This window comes from Lissotriton vulgaris, chromosome 4_1, assembly GCF_964263255.1.
Source record: "Lissotriton vulgaris chromosome 4_1, aLisVul1.2, whole genome shotgun sequence".
Lineage (NCBI taxonomy): Eukaryota > Metazoa > Chordata > Amphibia > Caudata > Salamandridae > Lissotriton > Lissotriton vulgaris.
Genome location: NC_141691.1, coordinates 1,250,281,681 through 1,250,303,949, shown reverse-complemented (window position 1 = coordinate 1,250,303,949; position 22,269 = coordinate 1,250,281,681). Strand labels below are relative to the sequence as shown.

Here is a 22,269-nt window from a genome sequence, read left to right as displayed (position 1 = left end):
CTTGCGTCAGTTTTGCGCCGCCGGTGCGTCACTTTTTGTGACGCACCAGCGGCGTACAAAATGCGCCTTGTTGTGCCATATTTAAAAAGTGACGCATCTAGGTAGATGCGTCACTTTTTAAACCCCTGTGCCACATTATACCTGCGTCAGGTATAATGTATGCAGAGGGGGCGTTCCCCCGCAAAAAGCCTCGTAATAGTGACGCAGTGAAATCTATGAGATTTCACTGCGTCACTTTTAGGATGCTGTTGCGTCAAAATCTTGCGCCTGCCTCACAGCAGGCATAAGACTGACGCAAGCCCTTTCACATGGGGCTTTCCCCATGTGAAAGGACGCATTGCTGGAGTTGCGTCACTTTTGTGACACACTCCAGCAATGCGTCACTTTTGCTCTTACAGATGCGTCAGAAATACTGACGTATCTGTAAGTCCTTGCGACATGATGCGTTATACATTAAATATGACGCATCATTGGTGTGCACAGTGGAAAAGTGACGCATCGCTGTTTTCACGCAGCGATGCGTCACTGTTCATAAATGAGGCCCCTAGAGGTTTCAGCATCCCCTTCATCAATCATGCTGTATGTAATGGTGATTTTACCAAAGACACTGCAAGGACTGCGGGAAGTATCTATGATTAACAATTATATACTAAAATCTCAAAAAGATCAGTTACAGATTATTGTGGGTGAGCTTAAACAATTTCGAGAGCATATGCCATCTATAGTCAGACCGGTGGGGGAAGAAAATGTCATTGTAAACAAGGAGTCTGAATAGTCAGCTGTACACATAGCAGGGGGACAGAGGATATACATATCTAGGTGTCCTATGCTCATAAAGAAGACCGAAGAGCTAAAAAGATATAGACAATATATATATACCTAGAGCAAGGAGGGTGGTTAACAGTATAAAGGGGAGAGTAAGGGTGAAATTATTGGATTATTGGAAAAAAAGAACATTGCCTGTGTCAATGTCAGTAGAAAGAAGAAACTTGAAAAGCACATTTAAAAAAGTAATCTTTAAAAATCCAGAAAGAGCTTGAAAGTAGGATGAGATCTGAAAATGAAGATGAAGGAAAAGAACTACGTTTAAGATCAAAAAAGGATGGGAGCAGTACAAAATTGAGAGGTGGCTCAAGCAAATAAAGAAGGAAGGATAATTAGATGGAACAAAGAAAGTTTAGAAGTATTCCTATAATACGGGGGTGGAAGTTATGAGTAAGAACAGAGAAAGAACCCCAAATTAGAAAAATAGAAGAGAAGACGTTTGTGGCTGTTATCTCATAACATCACATCATAGGGAACTGGGTAAAAGATTAAGAAAGCTATACCCCTTAAATCGATCCCAGCTATGGTTAACCTTCTCTAAATGTCCCAGCCTAAAAGAAATAGTGACAAGCGCCAGGGGGTCTTGGTACCCCCACTGTGACAACTTGATTACGCTATTTTTCCCAAAACAGATAGACACAGATAGATGCAGACAGATATCTATCAACTCTTTCAATCCTTAAGTCGGTTGATGTTCTGGTCTTGTCATTTAAGGTGCTATTTTTACTTGAGATGCCCAATTTTACACATCTGGGACAGCTGAGCTCCCCATCAGGTCTCAGTGCCTTCTCAAGATTTCAATTTGAGGTCGATTCCTGTTTGTATAGGGATCTGGAGATTGTCTGTGGCCTCCTGCCTGGTCCTGCTTTCTTGGAGAGGTATTCCTTCACAATAGTTATAGATGCAGACCTGTGGTTATCTATTGGTTGGGAACCAGTGAAAATAAGAGGAGTGACAGTTTGTTTGTATGTTCATGATCAGCAAGTCAGGTTCTTAAACATTTTCTCTAAACATTGAGCCAGTGACATCAACCAACTGTCTTAAAGGGTTGCAAATTAGCATAATTAACTTTCCCAAATCTAGCAGAGGGATTTCAGCCTCTTGGGAAGATGCTCAAGAAGCACTGCCACAATACGTTTGCACAGTGGGGACATGGCCTTCTTCTCAACATTTGTTATAAATTATAATTTGAGGGTGGGTGTTGTCCAGGTTCCCGATTCAGTCTGTCATTACAACCATCTAAATACAAGTTTAGATGTTATTTACTAAGCTGAACGTGGAAGTTTGATTGGCAAAGACAAAAGAAAAGCATTGCCTTGATATACGTGCTCTTAGAAAAGCTGGTAAGTAATCAGGGAATTCATCTGCCATTCACAAAAGATCTATACAATTCAATGCAACAGATTTTTGTCAAGAGAATTAGATTTGCCCTCCAATTGTGGACAGACTGTTTTCCATCTCAGATTATTAGAATTTTTAGATTTTTTTTAGATTATAGATACATTGAGGCACACACATTGAAAGAAGGAGGCTTGTTATTCATTCTAGAAATAACATATTGCACAAAAGTTGTATTTATCCAATGCAGATACACTGCTTAAAGCCTTTAATGGAGTTCAGAGTTTTTTTATTTGGAATTTTTAGCAAACAAGTACATTTGTAGGTATTGCCTGCTCTGTGCTTGTGAAATCTCATGTATTTAATATATCTTAAAAGGGGGATTTTATCAGTTTCCATTGGCGAATTGCAGTGTTTATTGTCTTTTGTGTGTAACTTTTTTATGTGATCTTCCCCTGGCTGGACTCATTTATGATACTTCTACTAAAGCTGTTCACACTGTTTAAGCCCCATTCACTGTCAAGATAAAAGTTGTCAGAAATCATCTAAACTCATAATATTGCTATATTTGACCACTTAAAAAGGCTGACACACTTGCAGTTACCTTGGAATTGAAAGGGACTGGATTTGGATGGTACAGCAGGTGTAGTAGCACTGGGGCAAAAAGCTCTTGGGACCACACTAAACCCATATTATTTCTAACATTTAAAACTAAACACGCACCCGCAAGTGCAGTTACCTTGCAGACAACAGGGTCATGATTTGAATGGTGCTGCAGGGACAGTAACACCGGGCCCAACATTTTTCAGAACTACTTTAAACACCTATTATAGCTATAATTTACTACTATACAGGCAGTCACAATTGCTTTTACCTTGCAGTTAAAAGGAGCTTGATTTAAATGGTGCAGCAGGCGCAGTGGCACCTGGCTCTAAAGTTATCAGAACTCCTCAAAACACCTAATATTGCTATATTTTACAACTAAACAGGCAATCACAAGTACAGTTATCTAGCAAGCCTTAGGGTCATTATTTTAATATTGCAATAGGCGCAGTGGCACCGGGTCCAAAAGCTACAGGCACTAAACAAAACACTGATTATTGCTATATTTTACAACTGAACAGGCAGTCACAAGGGCCGTTATCTTTCAGGCACTAGGGTCGTGATTTGAAAAGTGCAGCAGGTGCAGTGGCACTGAGCCAAAAAGTTGTCAGAACTCCTCTAAACTATTAATATTGCTGTGTTTTACTACTAAACAGGCAGTCAAAGTTGCAGTTACCTTGCAGCTGAAAGGGGCTTGATTAAAATGGTGCAGCAGGCGAAGTGTAACAGGGTAAAAGTTGTCATAAATCCTCTAAACACATAGGGGCATTTTACCAAGGGCCTTATCGCCGCGTTAGCAGGAATTTTTCCCGCTTAAGCGGCGATAATTTTATCGCCCTATTACCTAGCTGTCGCTAACACCAGTTAGCGACAGCTAGTAGGAGATAGCGATCATCTTGGGGCCCACTTTGCATGTCAGCGATATTTATCGCTGATGACATGCAAAGTGGGCTTGCCAAGATGTTAGCGACTGGAAACAGTTGCTAATATCGCTATCTCCTATTACCTACTTTTGGAAATATTCGCGCTAAGCGCGAATATCTCCAAATGCTAACGCCTGCCCAGAGCAGTTCTTAGCCATGTTATCCGATGGTAGGTGGATAACATGGCTAAGAGCATTAGCTCGTAAATGCATGAATATCGCGGACTTTTCAGCGATATTCATGCATTTCGGCTGATTTTTATCGCTTTTGAGATAAACCTTGATAATAGCAAGGTTCATCTGCGATAAAAATCGGCGGAGCTCGGCGATAACAACTATGCCGCTAAGCTAGCATAGCGATAATTATCGCTAGTTGTTGGTAATATGCCCCATAGTATTGCTTTATTTTACAACTAAACAGGCAGTCATTAGTGAAATTATCTAGAAAGCATCAGGGTTGTGATTTCAAGATGGCAGTAGGTGCAGTGGCAACAGTACCAATATCTCTAGGCACCCCACTAAACACCCAATATAGCTATATTTTATTCCTAAACACTCAACCACAAGTGCAGTTATCTCTAAAAACATAATATTTCTATATTTGATCACTAAACAGGCAGTCATGATTGCCGTTATCTTGCAGTTAAAAAGGACTTTATTTAAATGGTGCAGCAGGTGCAGTGGCAATGGGGCCAAAAGCTTTAGGGACCCCACAAAACCCAGATTATTGCTACATTTTACTACTAAACAAGAAAGTCACAAGTGCATTTATCTAGCAGGCAATGGGGTCATGATTTCAATAGTGTAGCAGGTGCAGTAGCATCAGGACCAGAGACTCTATGCACCTCACTAAACACATAATATTGCTATATTTATTTTTTACTAAACAGGCAGTCACAAGTGTAGTTACCTTGCAGACAACAGGGTCACGATTTGAATGGTGCAGCGGTTCAGTGGCACCGGACCCACGCGTTGTCAGAAGTCCTCTAAATACCTAATATTGCAATATTTTACTATTATACAGACAGGCACTATTGCAGTTATCTTGCAGTTAAAATGGGCTTGATTTGAATGGTGCAGCAGGTGCAGTGGCACTTGGGTCAAAAGCTGTCGGGATCCAACTAAAAGCAGAATTTTGCAGAATTTTACTACTAAACAGGCAGTCACAAGTACAGTTACTTTGCAGGCACGAAGGTCATGTTTTAAATGGTTCTGCAGGTGCAGTGACTCCGGGGCCCAAAGCTCTAGGAACCCCTCTAAACATCAAATAATTGCCATATTTTACTACTAAACACGCAGTAACAAATGCAGTTGTCTTCCAGGCACTAGGAGCATGATTTGAATGGTGCAGCCGGTGCAGTGGCACCGCACTCAAAAGTTGTCAGAACTCCACTAACACATAATATTGTTATAACATCAATTAATTCTATTATTTCCCTCTTTCATTTCATTTTTCAAAATGTTGCTATTACTTACCCGCACTATACCACCAGTAACAGCACAATATATTGCCTTTTTGTATGTAAACAAGTCACAACACTTTAACAGACTTTCTGTAACTTATATTGTACAATACTCAGCAAGCTACAACTTAGAACAAAAAACTATTTAATATTAATCACATAGGCGAAACCAGAAGCATTTACCAATACTTGTTGTTTTTGTTATTAACAGAACTGTATGCTCTATTCGACTTACATTGTATCAGAAGCTTAAAAATAGCGGCTTTCATTTAACAATGAGGCATGGTTACATAAGTCCAATTCAAAAGAACAGTCAACAAACACATCCCAACATGAAAAAGAATTAAGCAGGAGGTTTCTTGCAAAAAAAGATTACAAAACTTAACAAAACGTTTGTTTGCTTCTACTGTAAATTTCACTGAAATGGAATATTGGTGATCAGTTTCTTTTATTTCTTGTGGATGACTGGAGTAATCATGCTGGCTATCCTATTGTCCTTATCATTTTTATTGAAGGAAGAGTGCAGTGGTGGCAACAAGTGCATAGTATTTGTGAGGAGCCTATTGAATCCGTTTGATTATGCTAAGCAGGAGGGAAACTGCTCATCTTTCCCAATATGGGTGGGAGGAGGAGGCCCTGCAGTTGACATACAGGTCCTCCTGGCACATGGGAACACTTATTCCATGACTCTGGCCTTCACACGTCGGTCTCCTGCCGTAGCTGTTTGCAGACTGGAAGACAGAAGCAGAAATAGTCATAAACCACTGACCATGGACGTCGATTGGCATCAAAGACATTATAGGAAGTAAATTCACATGACGGTTGGCCCTGATACCATCACAGAAATTGACATAATTGTTGACAGGAATTACATCCAAGTGTACGAAATGGCTGTGCAAGACTTCTTAACAAATAATATGAAAAGCATGTGCAACAGCTGTGGGAGAGACTCTTTCAAAACAAGCACAGGCCAGGGAGCAAGCAGTAGTACAAGTGGCCTCACAATGTATATACTGCAGGGCAAACAGCTTTGCAATTCATGGCTCCTCACAAAAACAGTTCACATTACATGTACAATCCCCAGGGAGTTCATCCCATTGTGTTTCAGAAATTGCCTTGAGAGTTCTCCATTTGTTAAAAACTATCTTCATCGTGCCAATGCCAGCATTTGGTTACCAGTATCCCAGTACGCCAAGAATAACATACAACTTTTAGTACCAGGTTTTTTGCAGTTAATCCATCTCATATACCATGGTTGGTCCATATGTCGAAAATGACCTCCAGCATTACAGCGCCAGCATTTTATCAAGGTTTGATTCCTTCAATCCGCCCCTCAGCCATATGCCATGACTTCCCTCTCTATGGCAAATAACTACCTCCAGTATGTCAACGCCAGCTCTTCATTTTATCATGGTTTGCGTCACCCAACCAGAACCCTCAGCAATAATATGTCATGGCTGCCCTCTCAAGACCAAACAAGTACCTCCAGTATGCCAGCACAAGCATTTTTCCACAAGTTTCTCTTCATGTATTATTTCCAGCATTTTGGGGTTTGCATGTTGCCTTAGGTGCTCTCCCTTACGCCAACAATTACCTCCAATGTCCCAGTGCAAGCATTTTGCCATAGGTGCCCCCATATCAAGAATTTTGTCCAGTATGCAAGGCCCAAAATATTTCCACAAAGGCCCATAGGTCAGAGCCCGCATCTTGCCATGGGTTCCCTTCCTTATGCCAAGAATTATCTCCAATGTGCCAGCAGCAACACTTTATCTTGGGTGCCACCATAGCCCAGGATTAAATTGAGTATGCCATGGCCAGAGGCAGACTCAAATCATAAAGCATGCAAATAAACACACTCTTACTTTCTCACACTGGATCACTCACCCATACTCACTCCCTCTCACATTTAATATCTTCTGCCTCACTCACTTCAACTTACACTCTCCGACTTCATCGTTCTCACTCACATTCACTGCCACTCAGTTTTACACACACAAACATAATCATACTAACTAGCTCTCTCTTACTTACAAACGTATACACCCTCACCCTTTCACACTCTGGGCCGTGGTACAGCAGCACCTACTGTCCCATTGATAACTACACCCCTGATTCGCTCCCATGCCCCCATCACAATCTCCAAACACTCACTCCTCTAACACACTCACAGTCTATTAACCACTCCCTTGAACTCACTTTTACTTATCTATACCCTCTCCCAAGCTCATACTCTAACTGTCACTTTCCTTGACACTCTCAAACACACTCACACACACTGTCACTAAATCTCATTCACTCTCAGGAACTCTCAGAAACTCATCCACACACATGCACAGAGAAACAATTTTTTTTACTTCCCTTGCGTCCTTTGCTGTCAACTCTGAGGCTCCATGGTAGAAGCAGAGCAGGAATCTATTGCTGGATGTTAAAACCAGCAAGCTGTGATTCCCTCCACAATGAGAAGCAAGACAGAACAGCAACGCAAGGTTTTAAAATGAGAAGACATACCTCAATCCCTCTTCCAATTTCTTGGTAGGACTGGAAAGCACAGTCCATTAAGATGCTGGGACATTGTTTGTTTTATTTGTTTGAAAAGTTTTATATAGCGCTGGCTAGACCCGGAGGCATCAGAGCACTTTACATGAGGACGAGCATTGCTTCATAGCATAGTTGCAAGTTACCTCGTTAGAAAAAAACACAATTTCAGAGCATAGTTACCAGTTGCTGGAGCGCAGTACATGCGTTAAAAACAAATACTTGAGGGAAAAAGCGGGCAAGGGGAGAGAATCAGGGGAGAGAGGATAGGAGGGGGAGAGGCAGAACAAGAATGAAAGGGGGAAAAGGGGTGGAGGAGGGAGAAGGCAACTTAACAGGGAGACACGGAAAAACAGTGTCCAACGTCCGGTGTACTGTGATCTAGGTGTTGTTCCCACACCTCCGATGTGTGTGGATTCCTATACTCTGTGGACTCTCTCAGAGGAAACACTGAGATCCCAGGGCATAAATACTGGATCCCTCCCCAACAAGGGGATAGGGAGTGCTTTGGCAAGGGGTGCCATTCCCACACATCTGCTGTGTGTGACGCCCTTGATGCTGTAGACTCTCTCAGAGGAGTCTCTGCGACTCCAGGGAATAAATGCAGGAACCCTCCCCAACAAGGGGAGAAGGAGCGCTTTGGTAAAGGGCACATGGATTACAGTAGTTACAGTTCCAAAACCCAATACAGAAGAAACGGGTCCCCAGGAGAGGAAAGAGGGAAAGAATGGGAGGGGAAGCGAGAGACAGGGGTCTAGGAAGCGGAACAAATGAGGCAGATCAGCCGTGGGAGTGGAAAACCTCGTGGGGGCCCAAGAGTGTAAAGCAAACTGGTCCAAAGCTTAGCTGGGGACTCAAAGACATTAAATCAAGTGTTAAGTTAGTTAAAAACTATTTTCGGTTCATCGCCTGCACTGCCCGGCTTCTCCCACTGCACCGGCATTTTTCCTCGCTTCGAGTCTCGCATATACCACTCGGCTGCAATGAGGACCGCCATGAGGGTCTTTACAGCGGAAACCTCAGGGAAATAGACTGCAAGTCGGATATATGTCCCCCAGAGAAACAGTGAGCCCCGGAGGCCCTGTGACACTGTTCACTGGCGCAAGAGATGCACTGATGTGCACCCTGACAGAAACATTTATTCAGAAATACTGTATGCCTGAGGCATGCACAGTATTTGCTAGACAAAATGGATTTTGCCTGTGTGAAGGGGATGTAGTTGATCTGCTCCTCTCACACGCACAATTCAGACATCTACCTACAGTGTGTTGTAATTCAAAAGAACGCTCTGGAACTGGATTGTGCCACAGCCTCCTCCTCAGCCCCCTACTCTTCCTTTCATCAGGAGCCGGGAACCAAGGCTGAGAAGGCTGACCTGCACGCTGACACCAGTTTTCATGAAAGCATGGCCTTTTTATATCAGCTGTGATGCCCATTGGTCGACTCACCATGGGCTTTCTAGCCTAGACCCACCCTTGAACAATGCATGTCGCCACTGGATACTGCTGTTCAGCTATTATTATTTATTGCTGCACAGAGTGCATGTTAACAGGAATGTTGTTCTGTACACCTGAAAAACGCCTTAGAACATGCTTCCTTTACTGTAACTAGGTTGACCCACATAGATGGAGGTAATACTCATGCTATGTATTTTGAACTGACATCTTAAAACATTCTGATCAATATTTGTTATTCCAAAACCAATGAGAAGGGAGGAGAACAGTTATGTGGGAAAGGCCCTCATTTTCCCTGAACTGATATATAAATAAAAGAAGAGTAGAGAGTGTCTCTTAAAACATAGACGTTAGTTGTTGGAGAGTCTCTTAGGTGCTGATGAAACCTGCACATCTTGTGAAGCAGATGAAACTTGACCTAAATTAGACACAATGGCACAGTAAATGCCTCTTTGTGTCATGTTATGCTTTTAACCATTTCACAGGCCCCTCTTAATGAAGAATTGAGGTAGGGCTCCCTGGAGACAGTTTTAACATTTTCTGTCCTAGTATCCCATTAAGAACATATAGAGAATATCAAAGTGCTCCCTCCTACTGCGAGGTTGAGATCACCTGGTGGTGAGTACCTCACCAGGTATCGGCACGAGGAGGAAGCATGCCACATGATCAACATTTGAGTGAGGGTACTCTAAGAACACATGTAGTGTACCTGCTGAGCACAGAGGAACAGGGCATGGTGACTGCTTGTTTTGGGAGATACCCTTCAATATTTATTCCGGTCTGAGTACATCTTCTATTTCTTCTACTGCAATATAAATATGTGATTCTGGTTCACATAACAGACTACATGCTGGGTTATGTATCTTATTCAATTCACTCCACGCCCCTACCTCTCCTGTTCCTTCCTCTCCATGATCTCTTTATCCTCATTTCCTCACCTTCACATTTTAACTCAAGATACTGTTATTGTATTGTTATCTTACGATGTTTCAGCGTCCTGTGTGGTATGCACGGTTACCATGTGTAAATCTTTGTTTGTATCTTTGTAAATGTACTAGCCATCCAAATAATATAATGCATTTTTTCTGGAAAAAAATGAATACGAGAGAAAAACCTGCACTAGTCGTCATACTTAGTACATATCATTTTCACTCACTAAACATGATATAAACTAATGAATGTGGGGCTATAAATGTCCCTCATTGAGATAGTGTGCAGGTCTTGCATACAACAGCAGAAAAGTAGCTGACACTAAAGATGGGTCCGGTCTATTTTGCAAATGCTTTGGAGAGACTATGAACGTTTTCTGAAAGCCACTTTCTAATACATTAGAAGGTAAAAAACTAGAAATGAATCTGTAAAAGTGGGTGTAGGGGTCAGATGCTGTAGTGTACAGCTCTGATTTGGGCATGTAAGAAATAAGATTGTTTGAGCTACTAGCAAGAGAGGCCACAATCCTGATACAACCTGTGACTGAGATCCCACAAGACCCAAGCAAAAACAGGTTTCCGCAAGAGATTTCTGACTCATCCTTGGTATTTTGGCTGCAGGCTTTTTCAGAGAAATACGTGATGAGCAACAAACAAAAAAGGTTAAGCAATAAAGAGGTTTAAATTCCAAATCAATTTAGAATTAAACTGGAAAATCATGGCTTTTTTGGTGGGCTTGGCACCTTGTACTGGTCCTTCAAAGATTATTTGTTTTCAATAAAAAGTTAGTTGATTTCTGTTTCTTAAAACTAGAAGTCTTCACGTCTTTAGGACTGCTTCTTCAGATGCCTATCTACAAGTTCAAGTTGAAGGAGGACTTTTTACAACTCCAGTTGAGGCCCATAGCAAAATGTTCAGTTTCAAGTAGTTCCTGTGGTTTCTACAGCAGCATAGGCCTCCTCTGTCCACATGTGTCAGCACTTGCCAGGTACAGAGAAGATGTTTCACAAAAGAAGACAGGAGAAGTGTCCACTTGTAACTGTCTCATTGTTTTTCTTTCGGGGGATCATATCTTAGTTGAAGGGTAGCTCAAAAAAGAAGAAAAAAGACAGACTCCTCTTTGGCAATATAAAAACAGCTCTTTACTGTAGCGACAGGGAGAGTGGCGAGTCAACACAAGTAAACAGCCGGTCTCAATCTGCTGCATCGCAGGCCTATTTTTAAAATACAGAGTTAAACAAAAATTGTTACAAAAATTCAAACAATGAGTTAACAGACGGTTACATATGAGTGCACATTAATTATAAAAAACATGAGTTCTCGTGCAACTCTAAATTTTAACCAAATTCACTACACATCCTTTAGCAGGTCTAACAATGCTTAAGAAACTAAGTATTCTCCTACTTTTGAACTGTGTGCATTTCGATTGAATGCATGTCGGACCCAGTCAGGAGCTCTAAGGCCATAGGCCCACCGCCGTAACACAGTGCTAGAGGGGGCCCCCTGCAGCTCGGGCTGCAGGGGCTAATGTTACTCCACTGGGGCTAACATCACTGGACCCAGAAAAGCCAAATCGTTCCTCACAATTGGTTTTTAAAATATTGAGAGCCTGCTGTATCATTCTCACTACCCGAACACTCAAAATGACTGTGCCACACACGTAGAGTAGTTTTACACATCTTTATTAATCAGTGTGTAAATGCGAACTCAACATTCTTAACCCGTCTTCTCTTCCCAACATTCGAACACTCAGGTAATCAGTTTACGGAGTCCATCTGGAGCCAAAAGGGTTCCGTCACTTCTAACTCACAAGACACTACCTGCCTAAGACAAACCAAGTGACTCCTGTTAAAGAAAATTTCCACATACTAGCCAAAATCGTCTGCAGTGCCCTTTCGACTTTTTGCTTCAAATGTCTACTGGAAGTCAACCCAAATCAACATATAAATGTTTACAGACAGAGGTTGTCCTTAAAGCTAGAAGGTAAGTTTTGCTCCCTGTATAAATCTGTTAAGGGTCCTTCCAAACCCAGGCGGGGAATGGGAATTCCCTGTACCATTTTAAAACTAGATCAAGCACTATACCTATAAACTCTGGTGAGCCCAATGATCTCTTCACACTGGTTAAATAATTTGGTTTATCAATCATCTTATATGCAGATGATACTCAAATTGTGGTCTCTCTTTCAAGGAAGGATCCCAATTTAAATAAATCACTCCAGAATGACATATGGGAGGTCAATGTATGGATGGATGCAAACTGTCTGAGACTGAACTACACTAAAACAAAAGTCATGTTATTTGGGGAAACACCCTTTTTTTGGAATCCCTCATGGTGGCCGGATGAATTGGGGTCCCTCCCAGTCCCAGTAACAAAGGTGAAAAATATAAATATACAGAACAAGTCAATAAGGGTACATTTACAGCCTTTTTATGTTGCGGAGTAGTAGAAAAATGACACCGTTTGTCACCACAAACCTGCTGAAAACAGTGGTCCTTTGCCTCGTATTGTCCAAATTGAATTATTGCAATGGACTATATGTTAGTTTACCCAAAGCTCCTTTGAAAAAGCTGCAGCCTGTGCAAAATACAGCAGCACGGTTGCTGCTGTACATCATGAGATCTTAGTCGATCTCGCACGCTCTGGTGAATCTTCATTGGATACCTGTTCACCAAAGGAATAGGTTTAAAACGCTTTGTATTGCGTGTAAGACACTACAGGGACAAGGTCCCACTTTTTTAGAGAAAAATTCAGATGGTACATCCCTAAGAGAACACATTAGTCCTGTTCAGTCAGGAATCTGATTGTACCTCTTTACAAGCTCTCCTCATAGGAAGGAAAGAGCATTATGCGATGCACGACCAACAACTGGAATCGCCTTCCCTTGGAGATAAAATCTTCTCATTCTCTTTGGTGCTCTAGTAAGTTACTAAAAACTTGGCTCTTCTCGAAAGCCTAAATGATATCACTTTCCTTGTTCTTCTTGCTTTTAAGTGCTGAGACGCTTTAGGTTCATTGTTTGCGCTATATAAACTCAAATCAAATAGTCAAATAAAATAAAATTATCTATAAACTGTAAATCTGGTTTTCATAGGACCTTCCTATCCAAGGTGACAGATTAAGGGTTTTACATTAGAAATCGTTTTTGCAGATCTTCTGAAGAAAGCATGCACTTTTTAAAATCAAAATAATGTAATTTTAGTTGCCATTAGTAAATGATTTTCCTTCATTGTGGCACCCTTATATACTCATCGGAAACTAAACAAATATTTGTGCACTTGCAGTTTATGTACCAAAAGTAGTATGTGTTGCAACATTACTGAAAAATAGTTGTCAATTTAAGCACAGCAGATTTAACAATGGCCTGGTGAGTAGACTTCAGCCACGCAGAGGTAACATACATAAGATTTCTAGAGTGACCCAGTAACATATAGAATCACATGCACCAATACGGGACCCGGAAAGGAACCTCTGCAAGGGTTTATAGAAGCAATGGGGCTCACCGATATATGGCTTGAAAACAATCCCACACAGCGACAATAACATACTATTCCGCCTCCATGGTTGTTATGCAAAGTTGGACTACATAGTTACACTGCAAACACAGGCGGGTTTCTTTTGTTAGGCTACCCATTGCGCGAGAGGGATCTCAGACCACTCACCGGTGGAGGTACATATACAGGGGCCTAGGCGGGACAACATGCTCCCCCCAAGGTTAGATGCATGGTAATTCAAAGACAAAAACGTCCGGCAGAAGGTACGGAGCAGTCAGAGCTATACTTGAAGGAAAAGGAATAATCAGTTACATCTGTAGATAGACTGTGGGAGTCATACAAGACAGTCACACAGGGCAGGTGCAGGGATTGATAGGAGGGAAACAAAAAGAAAGGCAGTTGTAATATGTAGAACTCGAGAAAGAAATTGCAGAATTAGAAACCAAGCTACTAGCTGAAGGCGAGGAAGTAGCTATGAATGCCCACTGGGTCCGGTTTAAGCAGAAAGAACTGAGAGACCTTGCAGAGAATAGTGCCTGGCCCATGCACTGACAATTCATAGGAAACCTTATGATGTGGATGATAAGGCCAGTACAATGTTGGCCTGCCTTGAACCAAGGGACCAGGGTAGGTATTGGGTGCAGGAAATAAAAGCTCCTGATGGGATACTCAATGGGACAGGGAGGAAATTACAGGAACCTTTGCAGACTACTATGAACAGCTGTATACCCTGGTCTCAAAATGCACCGCAGAGGACTTTGTAGAACTCCTGCTTGATATATCGCTCCCAGAGCTGTCCGAGAAGGACATGCAGATATTGGAGCAGGGCCTATTTGGGGAGAAGATAGTGAGGGCGATCCAGGACCTACAATCAGGTAAAGCCCCGGGCCCGAATGGCCTCCCAATCGAAATCTATAATAGTGACTAGTATAGTAGCCAAACATATGCTTCACATATTACAGACAGCAGAAGATAAGGGATACCGGCTAGAAGATCAGTGTACAGCTCTAATAATAACTATTCCTAAACAGGGTGAACCCTCAGAGCAAATTGGCTCTTACAGGCCCATATCCCTACTTAACCTGGAGGTTAGGTTCCTGGTGAAAGCCTGGGCATCTCGGCTGTCCACAGTGGTATCCTCAGTGTTGCATTCAGACCAGTCAGGCTTCATACTACAAAGAAGCACTAAACTAAATCTTAGGCATCTATATGGGGTCTGCATGTGACCCAAGACAGACCAGGGGAAGAGTCTGTTTTGATTTCGCTAGATGCCCGAATGGCATTCAACAAAAAAACAAAAAAACACCAATACAATTGCCAAATATGTGCTTCACTTATTACTCTATTTCCTATTTCAGTCACATTTGTGAATCAATGTGAACTATTACAAATTAATTACATTCCTTTTGTTTATTTTTCAATTAAAATTAGTTTTTCTTACTATCAAAAAAATGAATATTTTAAGTCACACAAATTTCATATCTACAACCCACACCCACAATTTACAAAATTGTAAAAATCAACCATAATGGTTTTGGACATTCTCTAGGAACAATACAAAGACAGAAAATTACAACAATTTTTCAAATTAAAACAATAAACATGGTCAAAATTAAACAAGAAAAAATGAAACATGAAAAACTTACATACACAAAAAAAATATTATTTTCTTTTGGATTTGACTATACAGTGTTAGAGTCAACAGTGCCTATTTTTAGTATAACCCTGTGTGTGTACTAATTATTTCATTAGCTTCATATAGTATCTCAAACACAGGGAATTTCTCTTTGGTAGCACTTGTTGAACAAAACTACTCGGTGAACGTGTTTCAAACCCAGGTGTTATTAGACCCGGTTCTCATCAGGACCAATAGCTGAAAAATGACAACGACACTATGTTACAATCTTATATACTGACCAACATCAGTCATACAAAATCACCACTGAGTTACCTCAGTTACCTCTATTTTGATTCTGAGAGATCAGCCGATCTCCTTTCCAATGTTTTTTTGTCTCAACAACTGATTTCAACCAATAATACTTCAACCACGAGGAAAAGGAAAGAGAGAGAGGAAAGTAAGAACTCTGTCACAGTCTGCGTTCTACGTGCCTCTTTTTCTAAGTGTGTAATTGTGCACTTACTCATATATTTATATGGGGGTTCGCACCAGCCACCATCCTCGCCGTAATAACAGCTCCTATGGGGCTGAAAAAACTGCAGGAGAATATAATCTATTCTCTAAGCAAAACCAATTTATGCCATCAGAAGCCAAAACATGTGCATCACGTACCTTGTGTGTTTTAATGTCACCACATGTCATGATTTATGACCTGCAAAAAGAATTTCAACTGTTGAGCATGTAGCAGTTTTCACCTTATGCAATAATTGAACAGTTCTGATAAATTAAAACGTACTGTATACATTTGGAATCCACAGTATGAATTGCCAATAATCGCCCTGTTAGCCAATACTCATCCCTGTGAGAAGGTAATTATGACTGCAGAAAATGCCGATATCTCACACACATCAAAGGGTTCGAAAACGTATCTACCCACGGAAGGTTTTGATTCGCCTGTATCTATTAGCTACTACTGTTTCTTTGTGTGCTTATTACGCGGCAGCGCTTCAGACTTTCAAGAAGTCTTTTCTTTTAATCGCGATCGGCAATGTAGGCTCTTACTTTACTTTCTCCTTGTTGACCGCTACGGATGGCCGCCTACTCTCCTCGCAAAACTGGGAGGTAACAACCAACGCATCGGTATTGTTTTTCATCTAGCTTCCTGTTTGTCACGTGATTGTCCGGTTGCTGGGAAACGTGGTATTTCTGCCGGTTTTGGTATACTCCGGATTAACGAATATGTGAAAAGCCTGGGTTGTAAAGGTTGTGTAAGATTTGGGGAGTGCAATAATTACTCTTCAAGGTAATGGAGGCGAATTGCAAAAATGTATTTGTGTTTGTGGTGTGATACTGAAGGAATCGGACTTCCTGTCAGTCACGTGATCTCAGGGTTGAAGGGAAACATAGTTTACAAGAACTTTGGTTGTTATCATTGTTCAACAAACATGTGGAGAGCTTGGGTGTGCAGGCTGTGTGTGACTTGTGGCATACAATAATAACTTTAGCAAGCAGCAGAAAAGAAATGATTGTTCCATGACAAATTTCAAAAGTTTGCTTCTGAAGGACCCAGAAAAAGTCTCATATATAACTTTGTGCAAGAGGCTTGATGTACCAATTTGGAAATCGCAGCTCAAAGATGATATATTTCAGATAATTAATTTAGACCATTGACTGCTGTATCAAATTTCACAATTAATAATGCCTCTCTCTGTGTGAGTCGTCTTTCCAAATCTCCACCTCGTGGATCAGATTCCAACTTGGAAATCACTGTCCAGTGCAGAACCTGCTCTACATGGTTATGATGGATCCAATGGTTGACTAACGGTACAGACAGTACTTGTTTTCAAATCCTCGATTTGTGCTGAGATAGTCTTTGCCGTATTTCTTGATGTGTCTTCCCAATATAGAGTTTCTGACATGGGCACAGGATCCCATATACCACATTCTTGGATTTGCAATTAGAGAAGGTGTCATGTTTCCAATTTATGTTTTTATGAGAAAAAACAGAGCCTTTCATTGTCTGATTGCAACATACACATGTTCCACATTTATGATGGCCCTTAATCAGGGGTAGGCCCAATTGTTCCCGTAATGTTTGTCTAGATCCAGTTCTTGGAAGGGATGCTCGAACGACCTGGTTTCCAATGCTGTTCTCCTTCTTCAATGTGAATAATGGGTATTGATTCAATGTATCATCTAGATGCTGGACCAGATGCTTATTTTGGCAGATAACTTTCTTCAAAAAGTTGGTACTGGGATTGAATGTCGTGACACATACCAAACGGTCCATTCTGGTTTTCTCTTTTCTTTCAAATAACACGTCCCTCGGAGTCCACCATGTCCGCTTCATTGCTTGTTTCAGTAATTTTTTAGGATAATTACGATCTTTTAATCTTTCAGCTAACTGATTGGCATATAAGTAGTATTCATCTTTGAATGTGCAATTTCGTTTTAACTGTAAAAATTGGCCATAAGGGAGATTATCCCTTAGGCTCCTTGGGTGGTGGCTGTTCTAATGTAGGGATTTATTCCGGTCCATTTCTTTCCTGTATAAGGTTGTTACCAAACTCCCTTCGGAAGCATACACTTCCACATCCAGAAATGTCATCCTTCGTGGTGCATGATTAATGCTAAACTTAATGTCCACAGACCTATTGTTTAACCACTCAAAAAACTGAAGTAAAGTCTCCTCATTTCCAGTCCATATCATAAATATGTCATCTATATATCGGACCCAATCCGATATACTATAGGTAAATGGGTTGTTGTTATAAACAAACTTCTCTTCAAATTTTGCCATGTACAAAATGGCCAGTTCTGGAGCAAAAGGGCATCCCATTGCACATCCTTTGATTTGAAAATAAAAATCATTCTCAAATTTTAAATAATTTTTTCGCAATGAAAAACTCACCAATGTCATTATGAAGTCAGTTGGTACTCTGGTTCATTGTAGTCTTGTTTCCAACAATGATTGTATTGCTTCTAACCCATTTTCTTGTGGAATCTGAGTATAAAGGGATCCTATATCCAATGTCACTAAAATTTGTTGACCAGGTGTAAATTTGACCTTATCGATTTTGTTGATGAAATCTGTGGTGTCCTGGATATAGGACGGTACCTGTTCCATAAACGGTTTTAAGAAGAAGTCCACATATTTTGAAATTGGCTCCAAAATAGATTCGCACCCTGAGACTATAGGTCTCCCGGGTGGATGAGATGCATTTTTGTGCACTTTGGGAAGAATATAAAGAAGTGGAATTCTTGGATGTTTTTTATTAAAAAAATTGAATTCCTTCTGGCCCAAAAATCCTTGTTCTTGTCCATATTTTAATATTGGAATAAGCTCAATCTGGATCTCTACTGTTGGATCTTTATAGATTTTTCTGTAGCACTCCTTGACGTCTAATTGTCTTTTGACTTCAATGGTGTAATCTTGAGTACTCCAAACCACTATAGATCCGCCTTTATCGGCTTGCTTTATTACAATCGATGTATCGTTTTTTAGAGTTGTAATAGCATCTTTCTCTGATTTCGTGATGTTCTATTTAACAAAATTTATTTTTCTCTCTTGATCGCTAATAGCAGATAAAAACGTTTTTTCAAAGGTGTATACCTATTTCTGTATTTTATTTGTAGGCGGAAAAAAAGTTGATTTATTCCTTAGTCGAGTACCTTCCTTAGGCATAGGTGCCAGGTTTTCCAGAAAAAAGGTCCTTAAGTTTAATTTCCTGCAAAATTCAATCACTTCGGAATTCATTTTTACAAAGTCTGTTGTTTAGCATGTACATAAGACAATCCTTTTTTAAGTAAACTTTCTTCCACTGAAGTTAATTGGCGATTGGAAATATTAAAGATTGAAGATGTTGTTACGTTTTGTGATATTGGCGCATGGTTCTCATCTCCCATTGTTGATTGGGGTACCTGCTTCTGCCCCGAGGCCTCGTTTGGCCTCTTCCTAAAAAAGGAGTACCTCTATTAGGAAAATAAGAATTTGATTGTGGTTGGTTGTTTCCCCTCCTAATAGGATTGAAAGAGTTGAATCTACTTTCGCTATTTTCTGCTTCTCCTTCTGATGATGACGAGGTGTCCGGAAAAGAGATGAACTTGTCTCTTGATCTGCCTTGGTATTCAGAGAGAAATCTTCGTGATTCTTGTCTTGAATAAAAATCCACCTGCAGATAAGGGTATGTGGTATCCAGTGAAAAGTTCTTTTTGTCTTTTTCAAATTTGATTTCTTTTTGGTTTATTGTATAGTCCTTGAATCCCGCTATTTCGTTTTCAACTTGTTTTTGCATCCAATATTGCCTGGTTGTCTTTTATTTCTTGTTCTATTTTCACAATTTCAACTAATTCTTGTTTTGAAATCCCTTGCACTGCCTCAATTGTTAGAACCATAAGATCCCGGCTGCACTTCGTCTCAATGCAGCTGTATCCTTTCTTTTGCAGTGGATCTTCCGTGAATATTACTGGAATAATTTATATCTGGAGACCACCAGGAATAGTACCTGATTTAAGATGTTGCAATAAATAATGGCCGTGAAGCTCCCTCCTAATTTGTTTTTTCTTTAGTCTTGTAAGTTTGTCTGTTTTGTTCAGTGTTTTAGCAGTATCACTTAGTGATACAGAGAAAAACAACGGGGTGAGTTTATTAATTTTTGGATGAGGTCCTCACTAAGGGGCTCATTAGGATAGCGGTTTTCCCGCATCCTCCGGGCTGCGGAAGCCACCACCGGCCTAGAGGATGCGGGAAAACCGCTGCGGAGGCACAGAAGACCCACCGCCAAATTAGGATGGGGGTGGGTCTCAAAATCCGTCCGCAGCTTTTCCGCCACGGTCGCCTTCCGACCGCAGCGGAAAAGCTCTAACATGGCTGGCGGTGCCTGTCAGACACCGCCAGCCATATTAGGATAGCGGAAAACACATGTTTTTCTACGGCAGCTTTTCCGCTGTGGAAAAGCATACAGAGATTGACTTCGGGGGCCCGTTGCGGTCCCCCTTGGTGACAGGGGGATGGGGGGTGCACATGGGGGGTACCTATGGTACCCCCTGCATTTGCGTGGACAAAGCGGCAGGCACCGCGCGGTGCCTGCTGGTTTGTGCACGCAAATGCGGTGCATGCATTTTTAACATTGCGGCGGGTGCAGCTTGAAGCTGCACCCGCCGCAATGTTAAAGATTGAGGATGTGACCGCCACCCTGGCGGTCATATCCTAATCTGTACGGAGGGACCTCAGCAGCCCCTGCGGACGGTCCCTCCTACTCTATGGTGGCGGACGGACTCAGGTCCGTCCGCCATCATAATCGGCCCCTATATGCAAATGTTTCATGTTCAGTCATAGTAAATAAAATTTAGCCCAAAAAAAAATGAATAAAAAAAGAAGAAAGAAAATGGACAGACTCTAAATCCATCAACCATACAACCGTCAAAAACTGAAAAACTCCAATATGCGTGGACCAATTGATTCCACTTAAACCACTGCACTTAATACATGACTCAAGCCTATCTAATTTTCAAGTGGCTTCACATACACCTTGCGAGTCAACACCCACTCAAAATATCTTAACAGAAAAAAGGTTCAGCCTCTTTACAGTAAGGCTAGCCCATGTATCAAAAACAACACCACTACAATTGCCAATACTGTGTTTCACTTATTACTCTATTTACTATTTCAGTCACATTCGTGAATCAATGTAAACCATACAAAATTAATTACATTCCTTTTGTTTATTTTTCAATTAATATTTGTTTTTCTTAGTATCAAAAAATTGAATATTTTAGGTCACACAAATTTCATATCTACAACCCACACCCACAATTTACAAAATTGTACAAAAAACAACCATAATGATTTTGGACATTCTCCAGGAACAATACAAAGACAGAAAATCACAACAATTTTTCAAATTAAAACAATAAACATGGAAAACTTAAACATAAAAAAATTACATATACAAAATTACATACACCAAAAAATTATTATTTTCTTTTGGATTTGACTATACAGTGTTAGAGTCACCAGTGCCTATTTTTAGTATAAACCTCTGTGTGTACTAAATATTTCATTAGCTTCATATAGTATCTCAAACAGGGGGAATTTCTCTTTGGTAGCACTTGTTGAACGAAACTACGTGGTTGACGCGTTTCAAACCCAGGTCTTATTAGACCTGGTTCTCATCAGGACCAATAGCTGAAAAATGACAATGACACTATGTTACAATCTTATATACTGACCAACATCAGTCATACAAAAGCACTACCGAGTTACCTCAGTTACCTCTATTTTGAATCTGAGAGATCAGCCGATTTCCTTTCCAATGATTTTTTGTCTCCAGAACTGATTTCCACCAATAATACTTTAACCACAAGGAAAAGGAAAGAGAAAGAGAGAGGAAAGTAAGAACTCTGTCACAGTCTGCGTTCTATGTGCCTCTTTTTCTAAGTGTGTAATTGTGAACTTACTCATATATTTATATGGGGGCCGCACCAGCAGCCATCCTCGCTGAAATAACAGCTCCTATGGGGCTGAAAAATCAGCAGGAGAATTTAATCTATTCTCTAAATAAAACCAACTTCTGCCATCAGAAGCCAAAACATGTGCTTCATGTACCTTGGGTGTTTTAATGTCACCACACATCGTGATTTATGACCTGCAAAAAGAATTTAAACTGTTGAGCATATAGCGGTTTTCACCTTATGTAATAATTGAATAGTTCTGATAAATTAAAATATACTGTACACATTTGGAATCCACAATATGAATTGCCAATAATCGCCCCGTTAGCCGATACCCATCCCTGTGAGAAGGTATGTGGGATCATTTTTCCACATTCTGTGGGAATGCCCAGTCAATCGGGGCTACTGGATAGAGGTCACCACAGCTATGTCAGATGTAGCAGATAGGGCAGTCCAGCTGGAGCCAAAATGGTTGATATTATGTATATCGGGGGAGGAGCAGTGGCCCAAATATCAGAAAATTTGGATTATGACGGCGGCTGCACTGGCCAAAAGAAATGTGTCTAGGGATTGGGGCATGGCTCTCCCCCCAAGGCTGGAGGCTTGGGAACAAGACCTAGATTAGTGCAGCCAGG

At 40.9% G+C, this 22,269-nt stretch overlaps 1 protein-coding gene across 2 annotated transcripts in view; it reads right to left on the bottom strand.

Moving 5' to 3' along the window:
* Positions 1–5,235: 5,235 nt before the first annotated feature.
* CD226 (CD226 molecule) overlaps positions 5,236–22,269 on the bottom strand; it is a 395,540-nt gene continuing 378,506 nt past the window's right edge. For both annotated transcript variants that reach the window (XM_086965452.1, XM_086965451.1), the window contains one exon: positions 5,236–5,882. Coding sequence is in view for 1 of the 2 variants with exons in the window: in XM_086965451.1 (XP_086821577.1) it covers positions 5,754–5,882 (129 nt within the window). In the remaining variant the exon portion in view is untranslated. The remainder of the gene's footprint in view (positions 5,883–22,269) is intronic.